At 40.7% G+C, this 25036-nt stretch overlaps 1 protein-coding gene across 5 annotated transcripts in view; it reads left to right on the forward strand.

Annotated features, from left to right (window-relative positions):
* Positions 1–14886, forward strand: part of ABHD18 (abhydrolase domain containing 18) — a 67327-nt gene extending 52441 nt beyond the window's left edge. For all 5 annotated transcript variants that reach the window (XM_054485085.2, XM_054485083.2, XM_054485084.2 and 2 more), the window contains 3 exons: positions 4448–4826; positions 5695–5857; positions 10968–14886. In XM_054485085.2, the coding sequence (XP_054341060.1) occupies positions 4448–4826; positions 5695–5857; positions 10968–11019 (594 nt within the window). In that variant the 3' untranslated portion in view covers positions 11020–14886. The remainder of the gene's footprint in view (positions 1–4447; positions 4827–5694; positions 5858–10967) is intronic.
* The last annotated feature ends 10150 nt before the right edge of the window (positions 14887–25036 follow it).

The raw sequence follows: 25036 nt of genomic DNA on the forward strand, positions 1-25036 counted from the left end.
GAAATTGCAATGTAGTTGTCTTAGTCAATTTTGTGTTGCTGTAACAGAATATCTGAGACTGGGAAATTTATAAGACCAGAGGTATATGTGGCTCACAGTTCTGGAGGCTAGAAAGTCCAAGGTTGAGGGGCCCACATCTGGTGAGTGCCTTCTTGCTGCATTATTTCATGGCAGAAGGCATAAGGGCAAGAGAGAATGTGTGTGTGTGCAAAAGAGATACAGGGAGGGAAGAGGCTGAACTCATTATTTTATCAGGAATCCATTCCCGATAACTAACCCACTCCCACAGTAAGGGCATTAGTCCATTTATGAGAGCAGAACCTTCATGGCCTAATTAAAGGTCCCACCTTTCAACACTATTACATTGGGGATTATTCACACATGAACTTTGGGGGACATATTTAAACCATAGCGGTAGTCTTATTTGGCACTTCTCATCTCACTTAGAACCAGTTCACAGTAATGAATATTCAATAGATGTTAAGATGTTTTCCCTACGCTTTCTATTTTCCCAGTCAAAAAAAAAGTTCAATTTATTGGTGTCCCACTCTGAGTAATTTGGGGACCCTTTGATCTTTACATTTCCATATGTTACTAAACTTCCTTTCTCTTTTAGTGATTTGTTGTGGTAACCAGGTTGTTGGGTATTTTTGTTTTCCTTGCCTTCAACCAATTTTAATTTTTTTTTTTTTGAGACGCAGTTTCACTCTTTTGCCCAGGTTGGAGTGCAATGGCACAATCTTGGCTCACCACAATCTCCGCCTCCTGAGTTCAAGCAATTCTCCTGCCTCAGCCTCCCGAGTAGCTGGGATTACAGGCATGTGCCACCACGCCCGGCTAATTTCGTATTTTTAGTAGAGGCGGGGTTTCTCCATGTTGGTCGGGCTGGTCTCGAACTCCTGGCCTGAGGTGATCCTCCCACCTCGGCCTTCCAAAGTGCTGGTATTACAGGCATGAACCACTGTGCCCGGCCAACCAATTTTAATTCTTTAACTTAAAAAAAACTGTATGGTCATATAATTCAAGCATCAAAAAGTATAAACAGATACATATAGTGAAAAGATTTCTACCCTATCTGTGCTTAGGTCCAATCCCCATCAACAAATAACAACCTATATTGTTTAGTGTTTCAGGGAATTGTTGGTCTATGTGCAAACCAATAAAAATATGAACTTTTTTAATCTTTTTATTTTGTTGAGACAGGGTCTGGCTCTGTTGCCTTCTACCTCAGCCTCCTGAGTAGCTGGGATTATAGGTATGCACCACCACACCTGGCTAATTTTTGTATTTTTTGTAGAGATGGGATTTCACAATGTTGCCCAGGCTTGTTTCAAACTCCTGGGCTAAAGCAATCTGCCTGCCTCAGCCTCCCAGAGTGCTGGGATTACAGGTATGAGCCACTGTGCCCAGCCTCACTTCCTTTTTTTATGGACTATACAAAGTGTTGCCTTATTATTTTTTACTGCTGTATAATAGTCTATTATGTGAATGGATGTACCATAATTAATCAGTACCCTGTTGATAGATGTTTATGTTGTTTCACATCCTTCGCTATTAATAAACAGTGCTGCAGTGAGTAACTTTGTACATTCATGTTATATAAGTGTAAATTCCTAGAAATATGATTGCTGAGTCAAGGGTATAGTAATGTAGTTAGATTTTGTCTAATTCTAGTTATGTCAGTTTACATCACCAGCAGGAATGTGTCTTCATAAGTTCTCAAATTCAGTGTGTTATCAAACTTGAGTTTTTATTTTTTGTCAACTGGCACTGGAAAATGGCATAGTTTTAATTAACTTAAGCATGAGGGAAATTGAGCAAGTTTTTATAAGTTTAAGAGCAGTTTGGCTGGGCACGGTGGCTCACACATGTAATCCCAGCACTTTGGGAGGCCGAGGTGGGCAGATCATGAGGTCAGATTGAGACCATCCTGGCCAACAAGGTGAAACCCCATCTCTATTAAAAATACAAAAAATTGGCCAGGCATGGTGGCTCATGCCTGTGATCCCAGCACTTTGAGAGGCCTAGGCTGGCAGATCACCTGAGGTCAGGAGTTCGAGACCAGCCTGGCCAACATGGTGAAACCCCGTCTCTACTTAAAATACAAAAATTAGCCGGGCATGGTGGCAGGCACCTGTAATCCCAGCTACCCGGGAGGCTGAGGCGGAGAATTGCTTGAACCCAGGAGGCAGAGGTTGCAGTGAGCCAAGATCATGCCATTGCACTCCAACCTGGAGGACAAGAGCGAGACTTCTTCTGAAAAAAAAAAAAAAAAATTAGCCAGGCATGGTGGCATGCACCTGTAGTCCCAGCTACTCAGGAGGCTGAGGCAGGAGAATTGCTTGAACCCAAAAGGGTGAAGTTGCAGTGAGCTGAAATCGTGCCATTGCACTCCAGCCTGGGTGACAGAGTAAGACTCCACCTCAAAAAAAAAAAAAGAGCAGTTTGTGTTTTGTTTTCTGTTACCTTTATGTGTATATCCTTTGCTCATTTTGGGGGTTCTGGGCTTTTAAAAAATTATTCAATTCTAGCTCTTAATAAATTAAAGTGATTTGCCATTTGTAATATGAGTTGCAAATATATTTTCCCAGGCTGTCATTTTTTTCTTTTGACTTTGGTTTTAGCATATAACAAAGTTTATTTTTACTTAAATTCTATTGTACAGTCATGTTCTGCATAACAATGCTTCAGTCACATATATAAGGTGGTCCAAAAGATTGTAATACCATATTTTTACTATATCTTTTCTTTTTCTTTTTTTTGAGATGGAGTCTTGCTCTGTCACCCAGGCTGGAGTGCAGTGGCACAGTCTCTACTCATTGTAACCTCCACCTCCTGGGTTCAAATGATTCTCCTGCCTCAGCCTCCCAAGTAGCTGGGATTACAGGTGCCCACCACCACATCTGGCTAATTTTTATATTTTAGTAGAGACAGAGTTTCACCATGTTGGCCAGGCTAGTCTTGAACTCCTGACCTCAAGTGATCAACCCACCCTTGGCCTCCCAAAGGGCAGGGATTACAAGCATGAGCCACTGTGCCTGGCCTACTGCACCTTTTCTATGATTAGATACACAAATACTTACAATTGTGTTACAATTGCCTACAGTATTAAGTACAGTAACATGTTGTACAGGTTAGTAACCTAGAAACAATAGATTATACCATATAGCTTAGGTGTGTAGTCAGCTATACCGTCTAGATTTATGTAAATACACTGTGATGTTCACACAACAATGAAACCACCTAATGATGCATTTCTCAGAACATATCCCATCATTAAGCAACACATAACTGTATTTACAAGTCCTTAAACTTAGAATATAGTTTTGAGACTTTAATAGGCAATATTTCTTTTTTTCTTGATTTTTTTTTTTTTTTTTTTTTTTTTTGAGACGGAGTCTCACTCTGTCACCCAGGCTGAAGTGCAGTGGCACGATATCAGGTCACTGCAACCACCGCCTCCCAGATTTAAGCGATTCTCCTGCCTCAGCCTCTCGAGTAGCTGGGATAACAGGCACACATCACCATGCCCGGCTAATTTTTGTATTTTTAGTAGAGACAGGGTTTCGCCATGTTGGCCAGGATGGTGTTGATCTCCTGACCTCATGATCCGCCTGCTTCAGCTCCCCAAAGTGCTGGTATTACAGGCGTGAGCCACCGCACCCGGCCAGTAATTTAAAATTCTGGTTAGTTCAACCAGAGAAAGGGATTTGGAGGAGCTGGTGTCCTCCTGTCCTTGAATTTGCATTACTCAGTTGTAAGACTTTTAGAAGTTCAAAGGTTAAGGCAGATCATGGATTTTAAAACTTTGGCTATAAAAAAAAAAAATGATGCAGGCTAAATGATACCCTTTACTGTTTAGTAGGAAACAGCAATAAAGTGTAAGTCATTTATCTTAGTCCTGAGTTAAATTTTAATACATCTTTGTTTTTTAAAAAAAGTTATGGTAAATATATACAACATAAAATTTACTATCATAACCATTTTTGAGTGTATAGTTCAGTGGCATTAAGTATATACATGTTGTGCAACCATCACCACCATCTATCTCCAAAACATTTTTATCTTCTCAAACTGAAACTTACCCATTGAACAAAACTACTCATTCCTCCTTTCTCCCAGTCTCTGGCAACTGCCATTCTCTTTCCATCGCTATGAATTTTACTACTAAGAGACCTCATACAAGTGGAATCATACAGTATTTGTCCTTTTGTGTCTGGCTTATTCACTTAAGATAATGTCTTCAGTGTTCATCCATGTTGTAGCATGTGTCAGAATTTCATTCCTTTTAAGACTGAATAATGTTTAATTGTTTGAATATACCACATTTTATTTATCCATTTATTCATTGATGGACATTTGTCTTTTTTCTCTTTTTTTTTGACAAAGCTGTTAATAAAACCCTATTTTATATTAAATAATGTTTTCTTTCCTTTCATATGTTCAGACAGATTCTTTCAAAATGGGACAAGAGTTTGTGAAACACTTCAGTAGCAGTGCAGACAAGCTAACTAACCTTAATCTGGTTTCCAGAACTTTAAATTTAGACATATCAAACCAAGTAGTATCCCAAAAACCTGCTGACTGCCATAATTCTAGTAAAACATCTGTCAGTGCGACATCAGAAGGACTCTTATTGCAAGATACCTCTAAGATGAAGTGCTTCAATCAAACACTTTCAACCAACAAAAGTAGTTATACAAGTCGCAACGCTCAGTCATACCACCTGCTTAGTAAAGAACAAAGAAGAAACAGTCTTCGGAAAGAATCTTTAATATTTATGAAAGGAGTCATGGATGAATGTACTCACGTAGCAAATTTCTCAGGTACTAATTTTTATATGAAATTGAGAATATTTGCTGATGTGTAAATATTTGTGAAATATTTTAAAGGATGCTTTATAAGATAATTTTATATTTTCAAGAGTATATTTTTTGTTGGCTCCAGAATATGTTTGCAAAGATAAGTTGGTTACTTAAATGCATCATATTCTATCTATGAAAATTTAAGATTATCTTATTCATTAAAAAACACACTGGACAGCCGGGTGTGGTGGCTCATGCCTGTAATCCCAGCATTTTGGGAGGCTGAGGCAGGTGGATTGCTTGAGCCCAGGAGTTCAAGACTGGCCTGGGTAACATGGTAAAACCCTGTCTCTACCAAAAAAAAATACAAAAAAGTAGTCATGTGTGGTGTTGCATGCCTGTAGTTCCAGCTACTTGGGAGGCTGAAGTGGAAGGATCACTTCAGCCCAAGGAGATGGAGGTTGCAGTGAGCCAAGATCACACCACTGCACTCCATCCTGGGTGACAGCAAGACTCACACACACACTCACACACACACACACACACACTCTCACACACTCTGGAGCTGGACACAGTGGCTCATGCCTATAATCCTAGCACTTTGGGAGGCTGTGGTGGGAGGACCTCTTGAGCCCAGGAGTTTGACACCAGCCCGGGCAACATAGTGAGACCCTGTGCCTATAAAAAATGTAAAAATTAGCTGGGTGGCCGGGCCCAGTGGCTCACGCCTGTAATCCCAAGCGTGGAGATGAGTAAGGTAGCATATTATAGTTGATTTTTAATTTAATCAAAAATGTTTAGTTTGACTAATGTTTTATTTACTGCATTGTGTGGTGTTTTTTTATTTTCTAATGTGTATATGTTGAATTTTTAAAAATCCTATACCTAGTCCCAGTTGATCCAAGCCTCATTATAGTGGTTCAAGCCAAAGAAGATGCCTATATTCCACGAACAGGAGTTCGAAGTTTACAAGAAATTTGGCCTGGTTGTGAAATCCGATACTTAGAAGGGGGTCATATTAGTGCTTATCTTTTTAAACAAGGACTCTTCAGGTAAGATGGCTGGTCTAAACAGGTATTTGTTCATTTGTTGTTTGTTTTCTGGATTTTTTTGCTTCAACAAATATAAAAGATCAGATATTTTTATAGTCTGTTTCAATCTTTGAATTCCCTTCTCACCTCCCACAAATCTCACATTGAGTTACTTTTCCCTCTTTCCTAGAATTTCATCTTATTTTCTTCTAGAGAACTAAGCATGATGCATATCATAGGCATGCTTTATCGTGTGGCTTTCCCCTCTTCAAATATTAATGGCCAGGTATTTTAGGATGTGAGAAGGAAGATCATGGCTTGTTAAAGTTGCTTTGGTGCATCAAGAGTTTTTTCACTCTGTTCTGATGTTTTTTCAGAATGGCCTGAACATCTGTGGAATAATTTAGCAATGCTTTTCAGTTAGCAAGTGAATATTGAACCTTAAATAAGAAGTGCTTTTAATGTTAACAACCTTATATGACTCCACTATTTTAGTTAGAACTTATAAAAAACTTTTATACTGGCTGGGCGCGGTGGCTCACGCCTGTAATCCCAGCACTTTGGGAGGCGGAGGCGGAGGCGGATGTATCACGAGGTCAGGAGATCAAGGCCATCCTGGCTAACACGGTAAAACCCCATCTCTAGTAAAAATACAAAAAAAAAAAAAAGTAGCCGGGCGTAGGTGGTGCATGCCTGTAGTCCCAGCTACTTGGGAGACTGAGGCAGGAGAATGGCATAAAACCCGGGAGGCAGAGCTTGCAGTGAGCCAAGATCGTGCCACTGCACTTCAGCCTGGGAGGCAGAGCAAGACTCCGTCTCAAAAAAAAAAAAAATTTTTATGCTAAAACTGTAATTTTCTGGTATTCTGCATTATTGGAACATATTCCTCATGTTATTATTAATGGTTAAATAAATTGATTCACATAAATGGTTACATCAGTGCCCTGTATATAAGTGTTAAAAAAAACTGCCAACTGGATAGCTATATAATAGAAGAATTGTATGTGATATGTTTGACATGTTTTAGCTCTTGTTAACGTAGGAAATAATTTTTCTGTGTTGTTACTTATCTAGCCCAACTTATAAATGTCACCCTTTTGAGAAATAAACCAATTCTTCAAGTCTGTCATGTCTTGAAGGATATAGTAAACCTTTTTATAGTATGATCTTTTAAGAAGTATTCATGCAGCATTTGAGTCCCTATTGGTGAGTGAGCAGACTATCCAATACTCATTGGCCCTCTGGCACAACAAAATTAAAACAAATAAACAAAAATCCGTGACTACCTAGGGTTGCTAGGATTGCTTAAGAAGAGTCTAAAGTTCTGTTATACATGTGAATGCAGAGGACCCACATGTTTGCATTAGTAAATTAGTATCAAATTTCTTTCACTCTTTTGTGTATCTTAGTGGGAGTATAGCTAAGACGTATTAGGAAGAGTAGATTTATAATCAAAGTCAAATATAAAAACTCAAAAGTGCTATTATGAAGGCTTCATTTGAGAGAGATAAATGTTAACTATTATCATGTGCCAGATGCTAGGGCAATTGCTCTGTTATTATCCCCTTTACACAGAATAAAGGGAACAAAAAAGATTAAGTAACTTGCTCAAGTGGAGTCACTACTAAGCTATTTGACCTCTTCCATTCCCCCTCAGTCACTTCAAAACTTAACAGAGTTTAGATGACATTGGAATAGTAGAATTTTTAAAAATTCAGTCTTTTCACACACCAAACATAAAAATAAAAGAAGCTGCCAGGCGCGGTGGCTCACATCTGTAATCCCAGCACTTCGGGAGGCCAAGGCGGGTGGATCACGACGTCAGGAGTTCGAGCCCAGCCTGGCCAATATGGTGAAACCCCGTCTCTACTAAAAATACAAAAATTAGCCGGGTGTGGTGGGTGCACGCCTATAGTCCCAGCTACTTAGGAGGCTGAGGCAGGAGAACCGCTTGAACCTGGGAGGTGGAGGTTGCAGTGAGCTATCACGCCACTGCATTTCCCCTGGAGGCAGATGTTGCAGTGAGCTGAGATCGCACCACTACATTCCAGCCTGGGTGACAGTGAGACTCTGTCTCAAAAAATGAATGAATGAATAAATAAAGCCATTCCTTTATGTGCTCTAATATTTTGTGTTATTTAGAGCTTATTGATAATACAGGTGAATAAGAGACTATTCACATGATTAAAAAGGGACATACATTTCCTAACCCTTCTCACATGTACACAAGCCCATATTGTAACTTTCGGCACCAGGAAGTAAACAAATTCAGATTCATTCTACAAGAGCAAGTGCCTGGAACTAACTCTGAGGAAAAAAATTATCCAGTGGGCGGGCGGGGCGCGGTGGCTCACGTCTGTAATCCCAGCACTTTGGGAGGCCGGGGCGGGTGGATCACGAGGCCAGGAGATCAAGACCATCCTGGCTAACACGGTGAAACCCCGTCTCTACTAAAAATAGAAAAAAATTAGCCAGGCGTGGTGGCGGGCGCCTGTAGTCCCAGCTACTCCAGAGGCTGAGGCAGGAGAATGGCGTGAACCCAGAGGTCGGAGCTTGCAGTGAGCTGAGATCGCACCACTGCACTCCAGCCTGGGCGACAGAGCGAGACTCCATCTCAAAAAAAATAAAAATAAAAATTATCCAGTGGGCAATAATTTCAAAGCCCTCTTTACTTCTTCCCTATTGCTGTCATATCTGTCTTCAAAACAAAATCTCTTTATGTGTTTACACCAACATGCAAATATCCACCTCTAATTTTTTTCCCTTCTTATGGTTCATTATAATTCACAGGGAACAAATACTTGAGCCAAAGAAAGACAAGCATGTTGTAAAACTGTGACTTCCCAACATATTGGAAATAATAATCTATTAGCAGGCTATCAGTTTCAAAGATAGTCTTTTTTTTTTTTTTCTTTTTTGAGACAGTCTCCCTCTGTCACTCAGGCTGGAGTGCGGTGGCGTGATCTCGGCTCACTGCAACCTCCACCTCCCGGGTTCATGCCATTCTCCTGCCTCAGCCTCTGGAGTAGCTGGGACTACAGGCGCCTGCCACCATGCCCGGCTAATTTTTTTCTATTTTTAGTAGAGACGGGGTTTCACCCTGTTAGCCAGGATGGTCTCTATCTCCTGACCTCGTGATCCGCCTGTCTCGGCCTCCCAAAGTGCTGGGATTACAGGCGTTGCCACCGCACCCAACCAAAGACTGTCTTAATAGATTTGTTTGGATTTGAGGATATGGTTAGTTGAACAAGTGGGATACAACATTAATATCTGACAGTTATTTAAACTGAGTGAAAATATAGATATGCATTTTCTTTTTTCTTTTTTTTTTTTTGAGCCGGAGTCTTGCTTGTCACCTAGGCTGGAGTGCAGTGGCGCGATCTTGGCTCACTGCATCCTCCGCCTCCCAGGTTCAAGCAATTCTCCTGCCTCAGCCTCCCGAGTAGCTGGGATTACAGGCACCCACCACCACACCCGGCTAATTTTTGTATTTTTAGTAGAGACGGGGTTTCACCATGTTGGCCAGGCTGGTCTGGAACTCTTGACCTTGTGATCCGCCCTCCTTGGCCTCCCAAAGTGCTGGGATTACAGGCGTAAGCCACCGCGCCTGGCCTAGACAGGCATTTTCTTAAAAGCCTGGAGGAAAGATATGAAAAGATTAACAGTAGATGTGAGTGATGGGATTATGGTGTTTTCCCCTTCCTATGTTTTGGATTTTCTGAATATTCTGCTATAAAAATGTATTATACAATAGAAAAAAAAACAGCTTTAGAAAAAAATACGAGTGGGGCAGGGTGTCGCAGGACTATAGTTCCAGATACTCAACAGGCTGAGGTGGGAAGATAGCTTGAGGTCAAGAGTTTGAGGCTGCAGCGTGCTACGATTGCACCTGAGAGTAACCACTGCACTCAAGCCTAGGCAACATAGTGAGATCTTGTCTCTTAAAAAAAAAAAAAAAAAAAAAAAAAATATCTTATGGAAGATAAAATTTGTCTATTCCTTTTCTTTTTCTTTTCTTTTTTTTTTTTTTTCTTTGAAACAGAGTTTCGCTCTTGTTGCCTAGGTTGGAGTGCAATGGTGTGATCTCAGCTCACTGCAACCTCTGCCTCCCAGGTTCAAGCAATTCTCCTGCCTCAGCCTCCCGAGTAGCTGGGATTATAGGCATGTGCCACCACACCCGGCTAATTTTTTGTAATTTTAGTAGAGACAGGGTTTCTCCATGTTGATCAGGCTGGTCTCAAACTCCCGACTTCAGATGATCCGCCTGCCTCGGCCTCCCAAAGTGCTGGGATTACAGGCTTGAGCCATCGCGCCCGGCCTGTCTATTCCTTTTCAATTGAAATGTTAAAATACTTGGTAAAGTTTATGTGGGAAACCAAGGCTTCTGATTTTAAGTAGCTAGGAACATGTTCATAGTAAATGAAAAACATCTATATCATAATCTGTGAAACAGAATCTTACATTCTGAAAAGTTACATAATTAATTTTCAACAAAGTGATAAGACAATAAATCAGTTCCTTTTTCTTTCATAATTTATTTTATACACACATTACACACATGTGCCTCTGTGTGTGTGTGTGTGTATGAATATATATATTCTAAGGCACAAAAAAGTGCTTCAGAAAAAGATAATGCTTCTAGATCCATCATAAGTTGGAAGTATATTTGAGGTTTTCCGGTAGTGGTGGTAAAGTTGCATGCATCTGAGGCAGGCGGATCACTTTAGGCCAGGAGTTCGAGACCAGCCTAGCCAACATGGTGATACCCCGTCTCTACTAAAAATACAAAAAATTAGCAGGGTGAGGTGGTGCATGCCTGTAATTCTAGCTACTTGGGAGGCTGAGGCATGAGAATCACTTGAACTGGGAGGCAGAGGTTGCAGTGAGCAGAGATCATGCCACTGCACTCCAGCCTGGGCGACAGAGCAAGACCCTGTCTCAAAAGAAAAAAAAAAAGTTACACGGATTCAAACACCCATTCTGGGGAGGGTAACTGCCTATTTCATAGCTATTTAGAGAGGATGTCAAGTTGCAAGCCACAGATAAATTTGGAAATAACTTACGGTAAAGGCATTGTTTGTTCCCCCTTTTTGTTAGTTACTTAGAGTTTTTCTTTCATATTTAATTTTAGACAAGCCATCTATGATGCATTTGACCGCTTCCTCCATAAATACGCTAACTAATTGGATTATTATATGTAACCAGTGTGGCCATGATGTTTCTTACAAAAGGGAGCTTCATCCTATGATCATGTGAAGGACAAGCAGACAGCACTAATATATCTAATCGCTATCAATGTAGTCTGGAATTCATTGTTACACATCAGTTAACTATAAACTTTGAATACATTCGAATAATTTCAAGATAATATTTGAAGTAGATAATGTTAAAGTGTTTTTATTATTGTTTATTGGAATCCCATATATTCAATTTTAGTCTGTTGTTACTATTTATGAAAAACTAAATTTTTAATCATGAATAATTAAATTAAATAAATTTATTAATAGAAACTTTTCTGGGTTTTAATAAAATTGCTAAATCAAACCAAGATTTTAATATATCAGCATTTACTTTGTACCCTTATAACATTTCACTATTGACTTGATTTGAGAAACATGTTTATTTTTTTAATGTTCTTGTGTTCAACTAATTTTCTGCTGTGGAAATAAATACTTATGATATATAAAATCAGTGTTAACTTTGAATTCTAAAATAATCCTGATAGCTTCATAGATAAGTGCTTTTCTTTTTCTTTTTTTTTTCTTTTAACATGTACCTCTACTTGAATGTAAGTGCTTTTAATAATCAAAGTGAGTGGCAGGGTGCGGTGGCTCACGCCTGTAATCCCAGCACTGGGAGGCTGAGGTGGGCAGATTACCTGAGGTTGGGAGTTCAAGACCAGCCTGACCAATATGGAGAAATCCCCTCTCTACTACAAATACAAAAAATTAGCCAAGCATGGTGGCGAATGCCTGTAATCCCAGATACTCAGGAGGCAGAGGCAGGAGTATCACTTGAACCCGGGAGGCAGAGGTTGCGGTGATCCGAGATCACACCATTGCACTCCAGCCTGGGCAACAACAGTGAAACTCCGTCTCAAAATAATAATAATAATAATCAAAATGAATGTTCTGCAGATAAAATGCATTAGACTTTGCTAGACTAAAACTTTACTAAAGATTAGGGTTTTAAAAAAATGCCAGTAGGCCGAGTGCGGTGGCTCACGCCTGTAATCCCAGCAGTTTGGGAGGCTGAGGTGGGCGGATCACAAGGTCAGGAGTTTAAGACCAGCCTGGCCAACATGGTGAAACCCCATGTCTACTAAAAGTACAAAAAAATTAGCCGGGCATTGTGGCGTGTGCCTGTAATCCCAGCTACTCAGGAGGCTGAGGCAGGAGAATTGGTTGAACCAAGGAGGAGGAGGTTGCACTGAGCTGAGATTGCGCCACTGCACTCCAGCCTGGGCAACAGAGCAAAACTCCATCTCAAAAAAAAAAAAAAAAAAAAATTAGCCACGCATGGTGGCAGGCACCTGTAATCCCAGCTACTCGGGAGGCTGAGGCAGGAGAATTGCTTGACCCCAGGAGGCAGAAGTTGCAGTGAGCGGAGATCGCACCACTGCACTCCAGCCTAGGAGACAGAGCAAGACTCTGTCTCAAAACAAAACAAAATGCCAAGCTTATTTCTCCCTACTAAAAAGTTTCAATTCACAAAAATGGAAACATTGGAAGACCTGTTGCATTAACTGATGGAGTGCAATGGCATGATCTTGGCTCACTGCAACCTCCACCTCCCAGGTTCAAGCGGTTCTCCTGCCTCCACCTGAGTAGCTGAGATTACAGGTGCCCGCCACCATGCCTGGCTAATTTTTGTATTTTTAATAGACATGAGGTTTCACCATGTTGGCCAGGCTGGTCTCGAATTCCTGACCTCAAGTGATATGCCTGCCTTGGCCTCCCAAAGTGCTGGGATTATAGGCGTGAGCCACCACACCCGACCTGATATTTTATTTTTGTTTTTTTAATTACATTTTTTTATGTGCTTATTCTTTGGATTGCTAACCATCTAACTACCCAAATACTTAACAGCTTTGGCTTTTAATTTCAAAATTTAATAGACACATATGTAATTGATTTGTCCCATATAATCTTTATTTTACAGAAAATATTTAAAGTTTTATGTAATAGCTATTAACTCTCTTAAATGGGGTTTATATGGCTTGATTTGGTGCTTTCTTTTTATGTTAAACTTCTCTAGCTGTCAGCTAAAATGTTAAAAAAGTGGAAAATATTTTAGGGTATTGTGTGAAGTTTTACAGTAGGTATATTTGAGTTTTGTTTGAAATCTGTGTTGGCCGTGAATTATTTTTAAATAGGGATTCTTAGTCTACTAGCGATATTTGAATTATAATGTGCCTTTGCAGTCTTTTTAAAGGAGATTTCATTTGTCACCTCTAATGCCTCTATCATCTTAATTTTTTACAAATATTTAAAAATTATTAATGTGAAGTTATTGATGGTAGACAAAGTAGTAACTTCTTTCAAACTACTTTGGCACAACAAGCCAACACTGTACAGCTCTTTGAGCTATAAGCAATTTTACATGTTCAGATGAGAACCTTTAGTTTTAACCAAAAGTATAACATCTACTAAAGTTCTTCCACAAAATACTATTTAAAATAAAACTTGTCAACTGAATTACGATTTTCTTATATTATGTATATAGTGAGGTTATATGATTGAATGCTTTTTGAACAATGGTTTTAGTAAAACCAATACTTTATTATTGTTCACATAAACATTTCTTACTAAGCAATAATGTACTATGTTGTGTGAATTTCTGTTGTTAAAAAAATGAAATTTTGATTTAGTTTTAATTAATTCTTAGGCATAACTAACTTTTCCCAAATAAAGTGTGAAATAAAGTATTTTTAAAATTTCTTCTCTTAACCAGATGTTTTAAGAATATATACCTAGGCCGGGTGCAGTGGCTCACACCTGTAATCCCAGCACTTTGGGAGGCCGAGGTGGGGGGACCACCTGAGGTCAGGAGTTTGAGACTAGCATGACCAATATGGAGAAACCCTGTCTCTATTAAAAATACAAAATTAAAAAAAAAAAAAAATTAGCCAGGCGTGGTGGCACATGCCTGTAATCCCAGCTACTCAGGAGGCTGAGCCAGGAGAATCACTTGAACCTGGGAGACGGAGGTTGCAGTAAGCCGAGATTGTGCCATTGCACTCCAGCCTGGGCAACAAGAGTAAAACTCTGTCTCAAAAAATATATATATATCCCTAAAACTACCTCAGTTGAAGAATTCAAAGTGCAAAATAACTTTTCTTAGAATTTTTAAATCTATTCCCCCCAAAATGGTGGCTTAAGTATTCTCAAATACATAAATATACACATATATGTATATGTATACGTTATATATATATATACGTATATGTATATATATATATACGTATATACATATATACACACACATACATATATATACACACATACGTATATATATATATAAAATCTCAAAGAAGTGCGGTCTGCCATTTGTCTGCCATTTTGAAGATTTAGGTACTACATAAAATATTAGAAATTAATTTAGACCAGAGTTGTAAACTGGTAGTTCACATAGGCCAGTTTGACCCACAGTTATTTTATTGGATGTACATAATATTTCAAAAATGTTTGAATTTGAAAAGTCTTTTGATTGGGTATGCATTCCCCAGTTTGCCACAGCCTACTGGACTTCCCTCTTACATCAGACAACTTCTCTACTTTGTAGTTCCTGCTCAGCCCTGAAGACCTCTAAGTTTGAGACCCCTGATTTAGATCTGTAATTAGAAAAAGCTTCTGAATTTCATGATTTGCTAATGTAATTACTATTAAGTCATTTTAGCATGTGCATTTTAGATTCCTTCTTTGTATTTTTGTAATGTGGTGCTTTCTCTCACAAAGATAATTGAATTGTTAACAGTGTAATTAAAATTTTAAAAATCATTTCCAAATCTTTTATTATATTTCACAATAAAAGTCTATTTAAAAAGCTAATCATTTGTGCTTTTCAAGAGGTATTATTGTAAATACAGTAGACACATGTCACATTTGATTAATGTACCCAAACTCTTGAACTCTTTGTTATTATGCCCTAAACAAGGTAAGACAGAAATAAGCAAGGGAGGCTCTAGCAGAACAGTATCAGTATCTCTATAAAAATAACCAAAATTTTCCCCAAATATGTGTGATCTGAGGGAAATAAACATTCTTACAGACCATAGTTATCTCAATGTTGCTCAGTGTTGAATGTGATAACATGTACACTCATGAATAAATATACTGCAAACAAAATCTAGAGATTTAGTTAGACTGGGAATGGGAGTCTTAGATAGAGTCTCCTATATGTTAATAATAGTAACTGCATTTGGAAAGGTGAGGAAAGATTATGGTAGATTAGACAAAGGGGAAAAAGGTCATTTGGCCACTTTGCAGTAAAATAGCCTAATTCTATGAATATTCTTATAGACAAAATCCTAGGAAACCAATGACTATATGAATTATAAGCCAGGAATTGAATCAGCCAACACCTTGGTGGACTCCCCAGCTCCAGAAGTGTGAGAAATAAATATCTGTTGTCTAAGCCACCAAATTAAGGTATTCTTTTATAGTAGCCCAGACAGACTGAGGTAACAGGTCATGTGAGCAACCATTAAATAAGAGTATAAAACAGCACTGTCCAATATAACTTTATACAGTGACAGAAAAGTAGTCCATCCACTCTACCCAACACAGTAGTCATTAGTCACATGTGGCTATTGATCATGTGAAATGAGGCAATCATAACTGAGGTACTGAAATTTTTTTTTTTTTTTTTTGAGATGGAGTTTTGCTCTTGTTGCCCAGGCTGGAGTACAGTGGCACGATCTTGGCTCACCACAACCTCTGCCTCCCAGGTTCAAGTGATTCTTCTGCCTCAGCCTCCCAACTAGCTGGGATTATAGGCATGCGCCACCACGCCCGGCTAATTTTGTATTTTTTTAGTAGAGACGGGGTTTCTCCATGTTGGTCAGGCTGGTCTTGAACTCCTGACCTCAGGTGATCCACCCACCTCGGCCTCCTAAAGTGCTGGGATTATAGTGTGAGCCACCGCGCCTGACCTGAATTTTTTATTTAACATTCAAGGGTTAAAATTTAATGTGAATAGCCACATGTAACTAGTAACTATTAGATAGCACCGATACAAAAAATCTGAAAAGTGGCCCGGCGCAGTGGCTCATGCCTGTAATCCCAGCACTTTGGGAGGCCGAGGTGGCTGGATCACCTGAGGTCAGAAGTTCAAGACCAGCCAGGCCAACATGATGAAACCCCATCTCTACTAAAAATACAAAAGTTAGCCGGGCGTGGTGGCTGACGCCTGTAATCCCAGCTACTCGGAAGGCTGAGGCAAGAGAATCACTTGAACCTGGGCGATGGAGGTTGCAGTGAGCCAAGATCGCACCACTGCACTCCAACCTGGGCAACAGAGCAGGACTCTGTCTCAAAAAGAAAAAAGAAAAAAAGTTAGGCATAGCAGGGCGCAGTCTTGTGTGCCTGTACTGCCAACCACTCAAAAGGCTGAGGCAGGAGGATCACTTGTACCCAGGAGTTCAAGGCTGCAGTGAGCTATGGTTGCACTACTGCATTTCAGCCTGGGTGACAGAGCAAAGCCCTGTCTAAAAAACAAATAAAAATAGCTGGACGCGGTGGCTCACACCCGTAATCCTAGAGACAACCATTAAGAAAGTACACAGGCCAGTTGCAGTGTCTCACACCTGTAATCCAACACTTTGGGAGGCTGAGGCGGGCAGGTCACGAGGTCAGGAGTTCGAGACCAGCCTAACCAACATGGTGAAACCCCGTCTCTACTAAAAATACAAAAATTAGCTGGGCGCGGTAGCACGCGCCTGTAATCCCAGCTACTCAGGAGGCTGAGGCAGGAGAATTGCTTGAACCCTGGAGACAGAGGTTGCAGTGATCCGAGATCCCACCACTGCACTCTAGCCTGGGTGAGAGAGTGAGACTGCATCTCCAGATAAATAAAAATAAACTGATGTTGACTAAAAAATTTATAGATGCACCAAAATTTCACAAAATTTAGATCTGCAAATTTGACCTACAAAAATCAGTTAAAAAAAAGATTTTCAAAGAAAACTCAAAATACAAAATTAAGAGGGATGAGAATTGATCCCAAGAAAATTAGTTAACAATTAGTATGAGCCGGGCTTGGTGGCTCACGCCTGTAATCCCAGCACTTTGGGAGGCCGAGGCGGGCAGATCACGAGGTCAGGAGATCGAGACCAGCCTGGCCAGCATGGTGAAACCCCGTTTCTACTAAAAATACAAAAAATTAGCCGGGCGTGGTGGCAGGTGCCTTTAGTCCCAGCTACTTGGGAAGCTGAGGCAGGAGAATCACTTGAACCCGGGAGGTGGAGGTTGCAGTGAGCTGAGATCGTGCCACTGCACTCCAGCCTGGCAATAGAGCGAGACTCTGTCTCAAAAAAAAAAAAAAAAAAAAAAAAAAAAAAACCAATTAGTATGAAAGTGGAAATGGGCTAACTGCATCATGAAGAAATTGATCAGAGTTTAACTTGTTTAGTAAAATTTGTTCATGAAAATACTTTATTAATGAAGTGCTATAACTAGATTATGCAGGGTCCTGTAGGATTTTAGTCTCTATGCAAAGAGCTACGGGAAGACATTAAAGGTTTTTCTCCATTGATTTAACATGTGTCTTAAATACATTTTAAGGTGTATTTGGGACAAATTTAGGATTAGGACAAATACCTAATGCATGCAGGGCTTAAAACCTAGATGACGGGTTGATGGGTGCAGCAAGCCACCATGGCACGTGTATACTTATGTAACAAACCTGCACATTCTGCACATGTATCCCAGAACTTAAAAAAAAAAAAGATCGTCAATTGATCGTTAGAAAAAATGTATCTTAAAAAGCTCATTCACTCTGGCTGCAGTGAGAAGAACCAATTGAAGAGGGCCTATAGTTCATGCAAATGTTTCAACTAGAAGGTCATCGACGTGGCCAGGTGAAACATGATGATAGCTAAAGCTAAAACTAGGACGGTGGCAGTGGATATGAAGAAATCTGGATGGATTCAGAGATAATACAGGTGATGGGATGATGGTAGGTTGCGGGGGTGAGGGTGGTACTCTTCAAAGAGATAGATAACCCTGGAAGAAAACCAGTGTGAGAATACAGATTAAAAATCTAGTCTGGCACATACCTTGTTTTTTTGGGTTTTGTTTGTTTGTTTTTTGTTTTGTTTTTTTTTTTTGCCAGAGTCTCACTCTGTCACCCAGGCTGGAGTGCAGTGGCACGATCCTGTCTCACTGCAACCTCTGCCTCCTGGGTTCAAGCGATTCTCCTGCCTCAGCCTCCTGTGTAGCTGGGACTACAGGGGCCTGCCGCCACGCCCCGCTAATTATTTGTATTTTTTAGTAGAGACAGCGTTTCACCATGTTACCCCAGGCTGGTGTGGAACTCCTGAGCTCAGGTGATCCACCCACCTAGGCTTCCCAAAGTGCTGGGATTACAGGTGTGAGCCACTGTGCCCGGCCCATACAGATTTTTATATGTCTAAAACTAGACAGTAAGATGGCAGTTGGAGGCTCAAAGCAGAGGCCTGAACAGGAGATAAAAACTCCTAATCACTAGTATTTAGATGGTAACTGATGTTACAGGCATGGGTGAGATTTTGAGGACAGCCTAGGAAAGGAAGAGGACATTGGACAATGGTTCTCAAAATTTTTCATCTAAGAAATCCTTTAACTCTTTTTTTATTTTTTTTTGGAGACAGAGTTTTGCTCTTGTTGCCCAGGCTAGAGTGCAATGGCACGATCTCACTTCAACCTCCGCCTCCCGGGTTCAAGCGATTCTCCTGGCTCAGCCTCCTGAGTAGCTGGGATTACAGGCGCATGGCACCACGCCCGGCTAATTTTCTTATAGTTTTAGTAGGGACGGAGTTTCGCCATGTTGGCCAGGCTGGTATCAAACTCCTGACCTCAAGTAATCTGTCTGCCTCGGCCTCCCAAAGTGCTGGAATTACAGGCGTGAGCCACCACGCCCAGCCTGAACTATATTTTATAAAAAGAAAACACAGTGAAAGGCGTTCAGGTACTTGATGAGATCCTCACTGTTAGTTTAATGGTAGAGCTAGAACTCTTCTCCTTCCCCTTCTTTTGAATCAGCCCTCCAGAGATTTCTCTTAGCTGGGGCTAAGGGCCCTAATTTTGTTATTTCTGTAACACTTAGTACTTTCCTTTATCACAGCCCTTATTTCATTATATTTAAATAGTTAATTGTGTCCCACCCCCTCCATACCCAGTCTGTGAAGGAAGCAGATCTTATTCATTTTTATGCCCTCAGTGCCTGGCACGGTTGGAGGCATTACCAAGTGTTCCATCAAAGTTTGTAGAATGATTTGAAGTGTAGTGTTCTTTTCACTGTTCCAGCTTGTAGTTTTAAACCACATTAGAGAGGAATTTTAAGCAGAAATTTTATGATCTTCTCCAGTGGTTTTCAAACTGGGTTCCACATGCTTCTGAGAGTTGTTTTTTAGAATTAAAAAATTACGGCCAGGTGAGGTGGCTCACGCCTGTAATCCCAGCACTTTGGGAGGGCAAGGTGGGTGGATCACCTGAGGTCAGGAGTTTGAGACCAGCCTGGCCAACATGGTAAAACCCCGTTTCTACTAAAAATACAAAAAATTAGCCGGGCGTGGTGGTACATGCCTGTAATCCCAGCTACTCAGGAGGCTGAAGTGGGAGAATCGCTTGAATCTGGGAGGTGGAAGTTCCAGTGAGCCGAGATCACGCCACTGCACTCCAGCCTGGGTGACAGAGTGAGACTCCATCTCATTAAAAAAAAAAAAAAAAAAGTACATGCTTTCGTCTTAATGACATTCTAAAACAACTAGTATACAATCTTCTACATCATTTAAGCCAATAGTTCTCAATTCTGGTTACGGATTTGAGTCTCAGTAGAAAGCTTTTAATAAATATTGATGTCCAAGCTATACTCCAGACTAATTAAATCAGAACCTCAGAGAAGGGGGCCCCCTACAAGGGCATTTTTTCCCCCAAAAAATCTTGAGGTGATTTAAATGTACAGTCAAGGCCAGGCATGGTAGCTCACGCCTATAATCCCAGCATTTTGGGAGGCCAAGGCGGGTGGATCACCTGAGGTCAGGAGTTTGAGACCAGCCTGGCCAACATGGTGAAACCCCGTCTCTACTAAAAATACAAAAAATTAGCCAGGCATGGTGGTGGGCACCTGTAATCCCAGCTACTCAGGAGGCTGAGGCAGGAGAATCACTTAAACCTAGCAGGCGGAGGTTACAGTGAGCCAAGATTGCGCCATTGCACTCCACCCTGGGCGACAAAAGCAAACCTCCACCTCAAAAAAAAAAATGTACAGTCAATGTTGAGATTTACCATGATCTAGATCAGGGGTTGGCAAACTTCATCTATAAAGGGCCAGATAGTAAATATTTTAGGCTTTGCAGGCCAACACACAAAATTGAGGCTATAACTTAGGTACTTATATGAGGATGAAAATAAATTTCCACAAATTTTTATTGATGAAATTCAAAATATGATAATAATTATTGTTTCTACTATAGCTCTACTAATGAGAAGAATGGGATTCTTTTTGGAGGAGATAATTCACTTAGTTGAGGATCAAGATTTGTGTTCCCTATCATCAAAATCTGTTGGAAATATTCGTCTGTTAATACTGATCCATAATGAAATTTTATGTATTTCAGCTTTGAAAATGTCTCCACACAGATAGGTACTGCCAAATACTGATATCAATCTAAAAGCAAATGCTTTTATTTATTTATTTGTTCTTTTTTTGAGACAGAGTCTCGCTCTGTCGCCCAGGCTGGAGTGCAGTGGCATCATCTTGGCTCACTGCAACCTCCGCCTCCCAGGTTCAAGCAGTTCTCCTGCCTCAGCCTCCCGAGTAGCTGGAATTACAGATGCCTGCCACTATGCCCAGCTAGTTTTTGTATTTTTAGTAGAGATGGGGTTTCACCATAATGGCCAGCCTGGTCTCAAACTCCTGACCTCAGGTGATCTGCCTGCCTCAGCCTCCAAAAGTGCTGGGATTATAAGGGTGAGCCACAGCGCCCAGCCAAGGAAATGCTTTTTTTTTTTTTTTTTTTTTTTTTCTGAGACAGAGTCTCGCTCTGTCGCCCAGGTTGGAGTGCAGTGGCGCGATCTCGGCTCACTGCAAGCTCCACCTCCCATGTTCACGCCATTCTCCTGCCTCAGCCTCCCGAGTAGCTGGGACTACAGGCACCCACCACCACACTTGGCTAATTTTTTGTATTTTTAGTAGAGATGGGGTTTCACCGTGTTAGCCAAGATGGTCTCGATCTCCTGACCTCGTGATCCGCCCGCCTCAGCCTCCCAAAGTGCTGGGATTATAGGCGTGAGCCACCGCGCCCGGCCAGGAAATGCTTTTAATTGAACATATTCACCATTTGAAAGGCAATTTATAGAATTCTATTTGATTCTGTTCCCAATATTTGCCCTTCTTTATACTGCCTTTTTATTGCCTTTTTTGCAGCAATATAAAGTGATGATAGCACCACATAAGGTCTCTGTTACCGCTACTCAACTCTGTTGTTGTAGTGTGACAGCAGCCATAGACAATACATAAATGAATAAGTATGGCCTTGCTCCAACAACATTTAATTTATGGAATTGAAATTTGAATTTTGCTGGGTGCAGTGGCTCATGCCTGTAATCCCAGCAATTTGAGAGGCTGAGGCTGGTGGATCACCTGAGGTCAGGAGTTCAAGACCAAACCTTGTCTCTACTAAAAAAATACAAAAATTAGCCAGGCGTGGTTGTGCACACCTGTAGTCCCAGCTACTCGGAGGCTGAGGCAGGAGAATCGCTTGAGCCTGGGAGGCTGAGGTTGCAGTGAGCCAAGATGGAGCCACTACACTCCAGCCTGGGTGACAGAGTAAGACTGATCTCAGAAAAAAAAAAAAAAAAAAAAAAAGGAAAGAAAGAAATTTGAAATTTATGTGTTTTTTTATGTGTAACAAAATACTCTTCTTTTTTTCTTTTATTTTTTTTTGAGACAGAGCCTTGCTCTGTCGCCCAGGCTGGAGTGCAGTGGCACAATCTCAGCTCACTGCAACTTCTGCCTGCTGGGTTTGTGCCATTCTCCTGCCTCAGCCTCCCGAGTAGCTGGGACTACAGGTGCCCGCCACCAAGCCCGGCTGATTTTTTGTATATTTTTTAGTAGAGATGGGGTTTTACCGTGTTAGCCAGGATGGTCTCGGTCTCCTGACCTCGTGATCCACCCGCCTCGGCCTCCCAAAATGCTGGGATTACAGACATGAGCCACCGTACCTGGCCCCTCTTTTTTTATTTTCTTAATCATTAAAAAATGTAAAATTCATTCTTAGTTTGTTCCTGTATAAAAATAGGTGGTAAGCCGGGCTCAGTGGCTCACACCTGTAATCCCAGCACTTTGGGAGGCTGAGGCGGGTGGATCATGAGGTCAGGCGTTCAAGACCAGCCTGCCCAACATAGTGAAACCTCTTCTCTACTAAAAATACAAAAATTAGCTGGGCGTGGTGGCATATGCCTGTAATCCCAGCTATTTGGGAGGCTGAGGCAGGAGAATTGCTTCAACCTGGGAGGCGGAGGTTGCAGTGAACCGAGATTGTGCCACTGCACTCCAGCTCGGGCAACAGTGTGAGACTCTGTCTTAAAAAAAGAAAAAAAAAAAGGTGGTAGACAGATTTGGCCCATGGGCCATAGTTTGCCAAGGCCTGATCCAGATAATCTATATGACATTGAATTGTTTTCTAAGTAGTATATTTATACTAGTGCTTATGATTGGAATCAAGCAGTTTTATAGTAATAAATGTGGTTGTTCATATATGTGACATACAGTAATAAAAACATTGTAAGTCAGAAAAAAAGCCAGTAGTCTTTCTTACCCTTCATGTTCCCTATCTATGATTTTGTAATTAGAAAAATATTGGGTCACTGAGTTATGTAGACCTCCAAAATGTTGACACATTTCATTACACAACATCAAAAATTAGGTTCATTAAAATCACTACTGAGCTCATCAGAAAATCTTTAAACACTAGGAAGCTGTTGAGTTCATGGTAATGGTTACAAGTTTTCCAAGCTTCTCATTTTCTCTTGAAAATTTGAAGGTTATCACTGACAACAAATATTGTCTAGTTGTTGCCACTGATGTGACAGCCTCATTTCATTCATTTTTTAGAAAATGTCTGCCGAATTACCTAAGCACAAGTAAACCTATTTTGTTATCAATAGTTTTTTTCTTTTTTGTGTATGTGACAGAGTCTCGCCCTGTTCCCTAGGAGTGCAGGGGCGCGATCCCAGCTCACTGCAACCTCTGCCTCCTGGGTTCTTGTGATTCTCCTGTTTCAGCCTCTGGAGTAGCTGGGATTACAAGCACCCACCACCACAGCCAGCTAATTTTTGTATTTTTTAGTAGAGACGGGGTTTCACCATGTTGGCCAGGTTGGTCTCAAACTCCTGACCCCAGGTGATCCGCCCACCTCGGCCTCCCAAAGTGCTAGGATTACAGGTGTGAGCCACCGTGCCCAGCCCCATTTGATCTTATCTCTAGGGGATCATGACACTGAAACCACAGAGAAGGGAATGCAATCCTCTCATACTACACTGTTCTGCAGTAAGAGATAGCTATAAACTCAAAATAACATAAAGCTGTTTGTGGATTCTTAAATTTTCTGACCAATCTATGAACAAAGCACAAAGGTACCTTATGGTTACTCAATAGAGTATAAGTGATTACTCCTGACAATGTAAGGAAAAGGAAGAAATGTCCAGGATGTGGAGACCTCTCATACGCTGCCAGTGGGTGTGCGAATTGGTACAAGAGTTTGGAAAATGACTTGGCAATATTTGGAACAAATGAAGATATGCAGATCCTATGACTCAGAAATTCTATTCCTAAAATGATACCCTCAATAAGTTGGCACATGCACACCAGAAAAAAAAAGTTCATAAAAGCCATGTTTATAGTAGTCCCAAATTGGAAGCCGAAAAATTCATCAACAATAGCATAAAAAATTGTGATATAGTCATTCAATGAAATACACATACTATAACAGAACAAATGACCTACAGCTACTCTCAACTTATATGAATCTTAAAAACATAATTTTGAATGAAAGAAGCAAGACAGAAAGTAGCATATGATTCCATCTACATATAGTTTTAAAAATAGGCAAAACTATGGGATGCATATTTAGTGATAAAACATAAAGAAAAGCAAGAAATTTGAGGAGGCCAAGGCAGGAATATAGCTCATCTCTACAAAAATGGAAACAAATAAAAAATTTGCCAGGGCCGGGCACAGTGGCTCACACCTGTAATCCCAGCACTTTGGGAGGCCGAGGCAGGCGGATCACGAGGTCAAGAGATCGAGACCATCCTGGCCAACATGGTGAAACCCCGTCTCTACTAAAAAAAAATACAAAAATTAGCTGGGCATGGTGGCATGTGCCTGTAATCCCAGCTACTTAGGAGGCTGAGGCAGGAGAATTGCTTGAACCTGGGAGGCGGAGGTTGCAGTGAGCCGAGATCGCACCACTGCACTCCAGCCTAGTAACAAAGCGAGATTTCGTCTCAAAAAAAAAATTTGCCAGGCTTGGCAGCTCATGCCTCTGGTCCCAGCTACTTGAGTGGCTGAGGTGGGAGGATCTCTTGAACCTGGGAGGTCAAGGCTGCAGTGAGCCGTGATCGCAGCACTACACTACAGCCTGAACAAAAGAGTGAGATCTTGTCTCAAAAAAAAAAAAAAAAAAATGGTGTGTGTTGGTGGGGGGACACATGGGAGTTCTAATAGGAGGGCTGAATGTAAAAATAAAGAAAAGCAGACAACAGTTGGAAGGTAGAACAAAGTGTAGGATGATATATTCTCATTTTATAGAGTGGCAATATAAGAAGCTCTTTCTAAAATTGGTGAAATACTAAGTAAATGTTCAAATTACTTACATTATTTAAAATTTCCAAGTAAACAACAAAAAATATCAGAAGTTGGGAGGAGAATCGAGGAGGGGCTTATGTAAGTGTGTTAAATCCTCATATTTTATAGTGGCAAGGCAAAAGTTGAAAG

The sequence above is a fragment of the Pongo pygmaeus genome, chromosome 3, assembly GCF_028885625.2.
Source record: "Pongo pygmaeus isolate AG05252 chromosome 3, NHGRI_mPonPyg2-v2.0_pri, whole genome shotgun sequence".
Taxonomy (NCBI): Eukaryota; Metazoa; Chordata; class Mammalia; order Primates; family Hominidae; genus Pongo; species Pongo pygmaeus.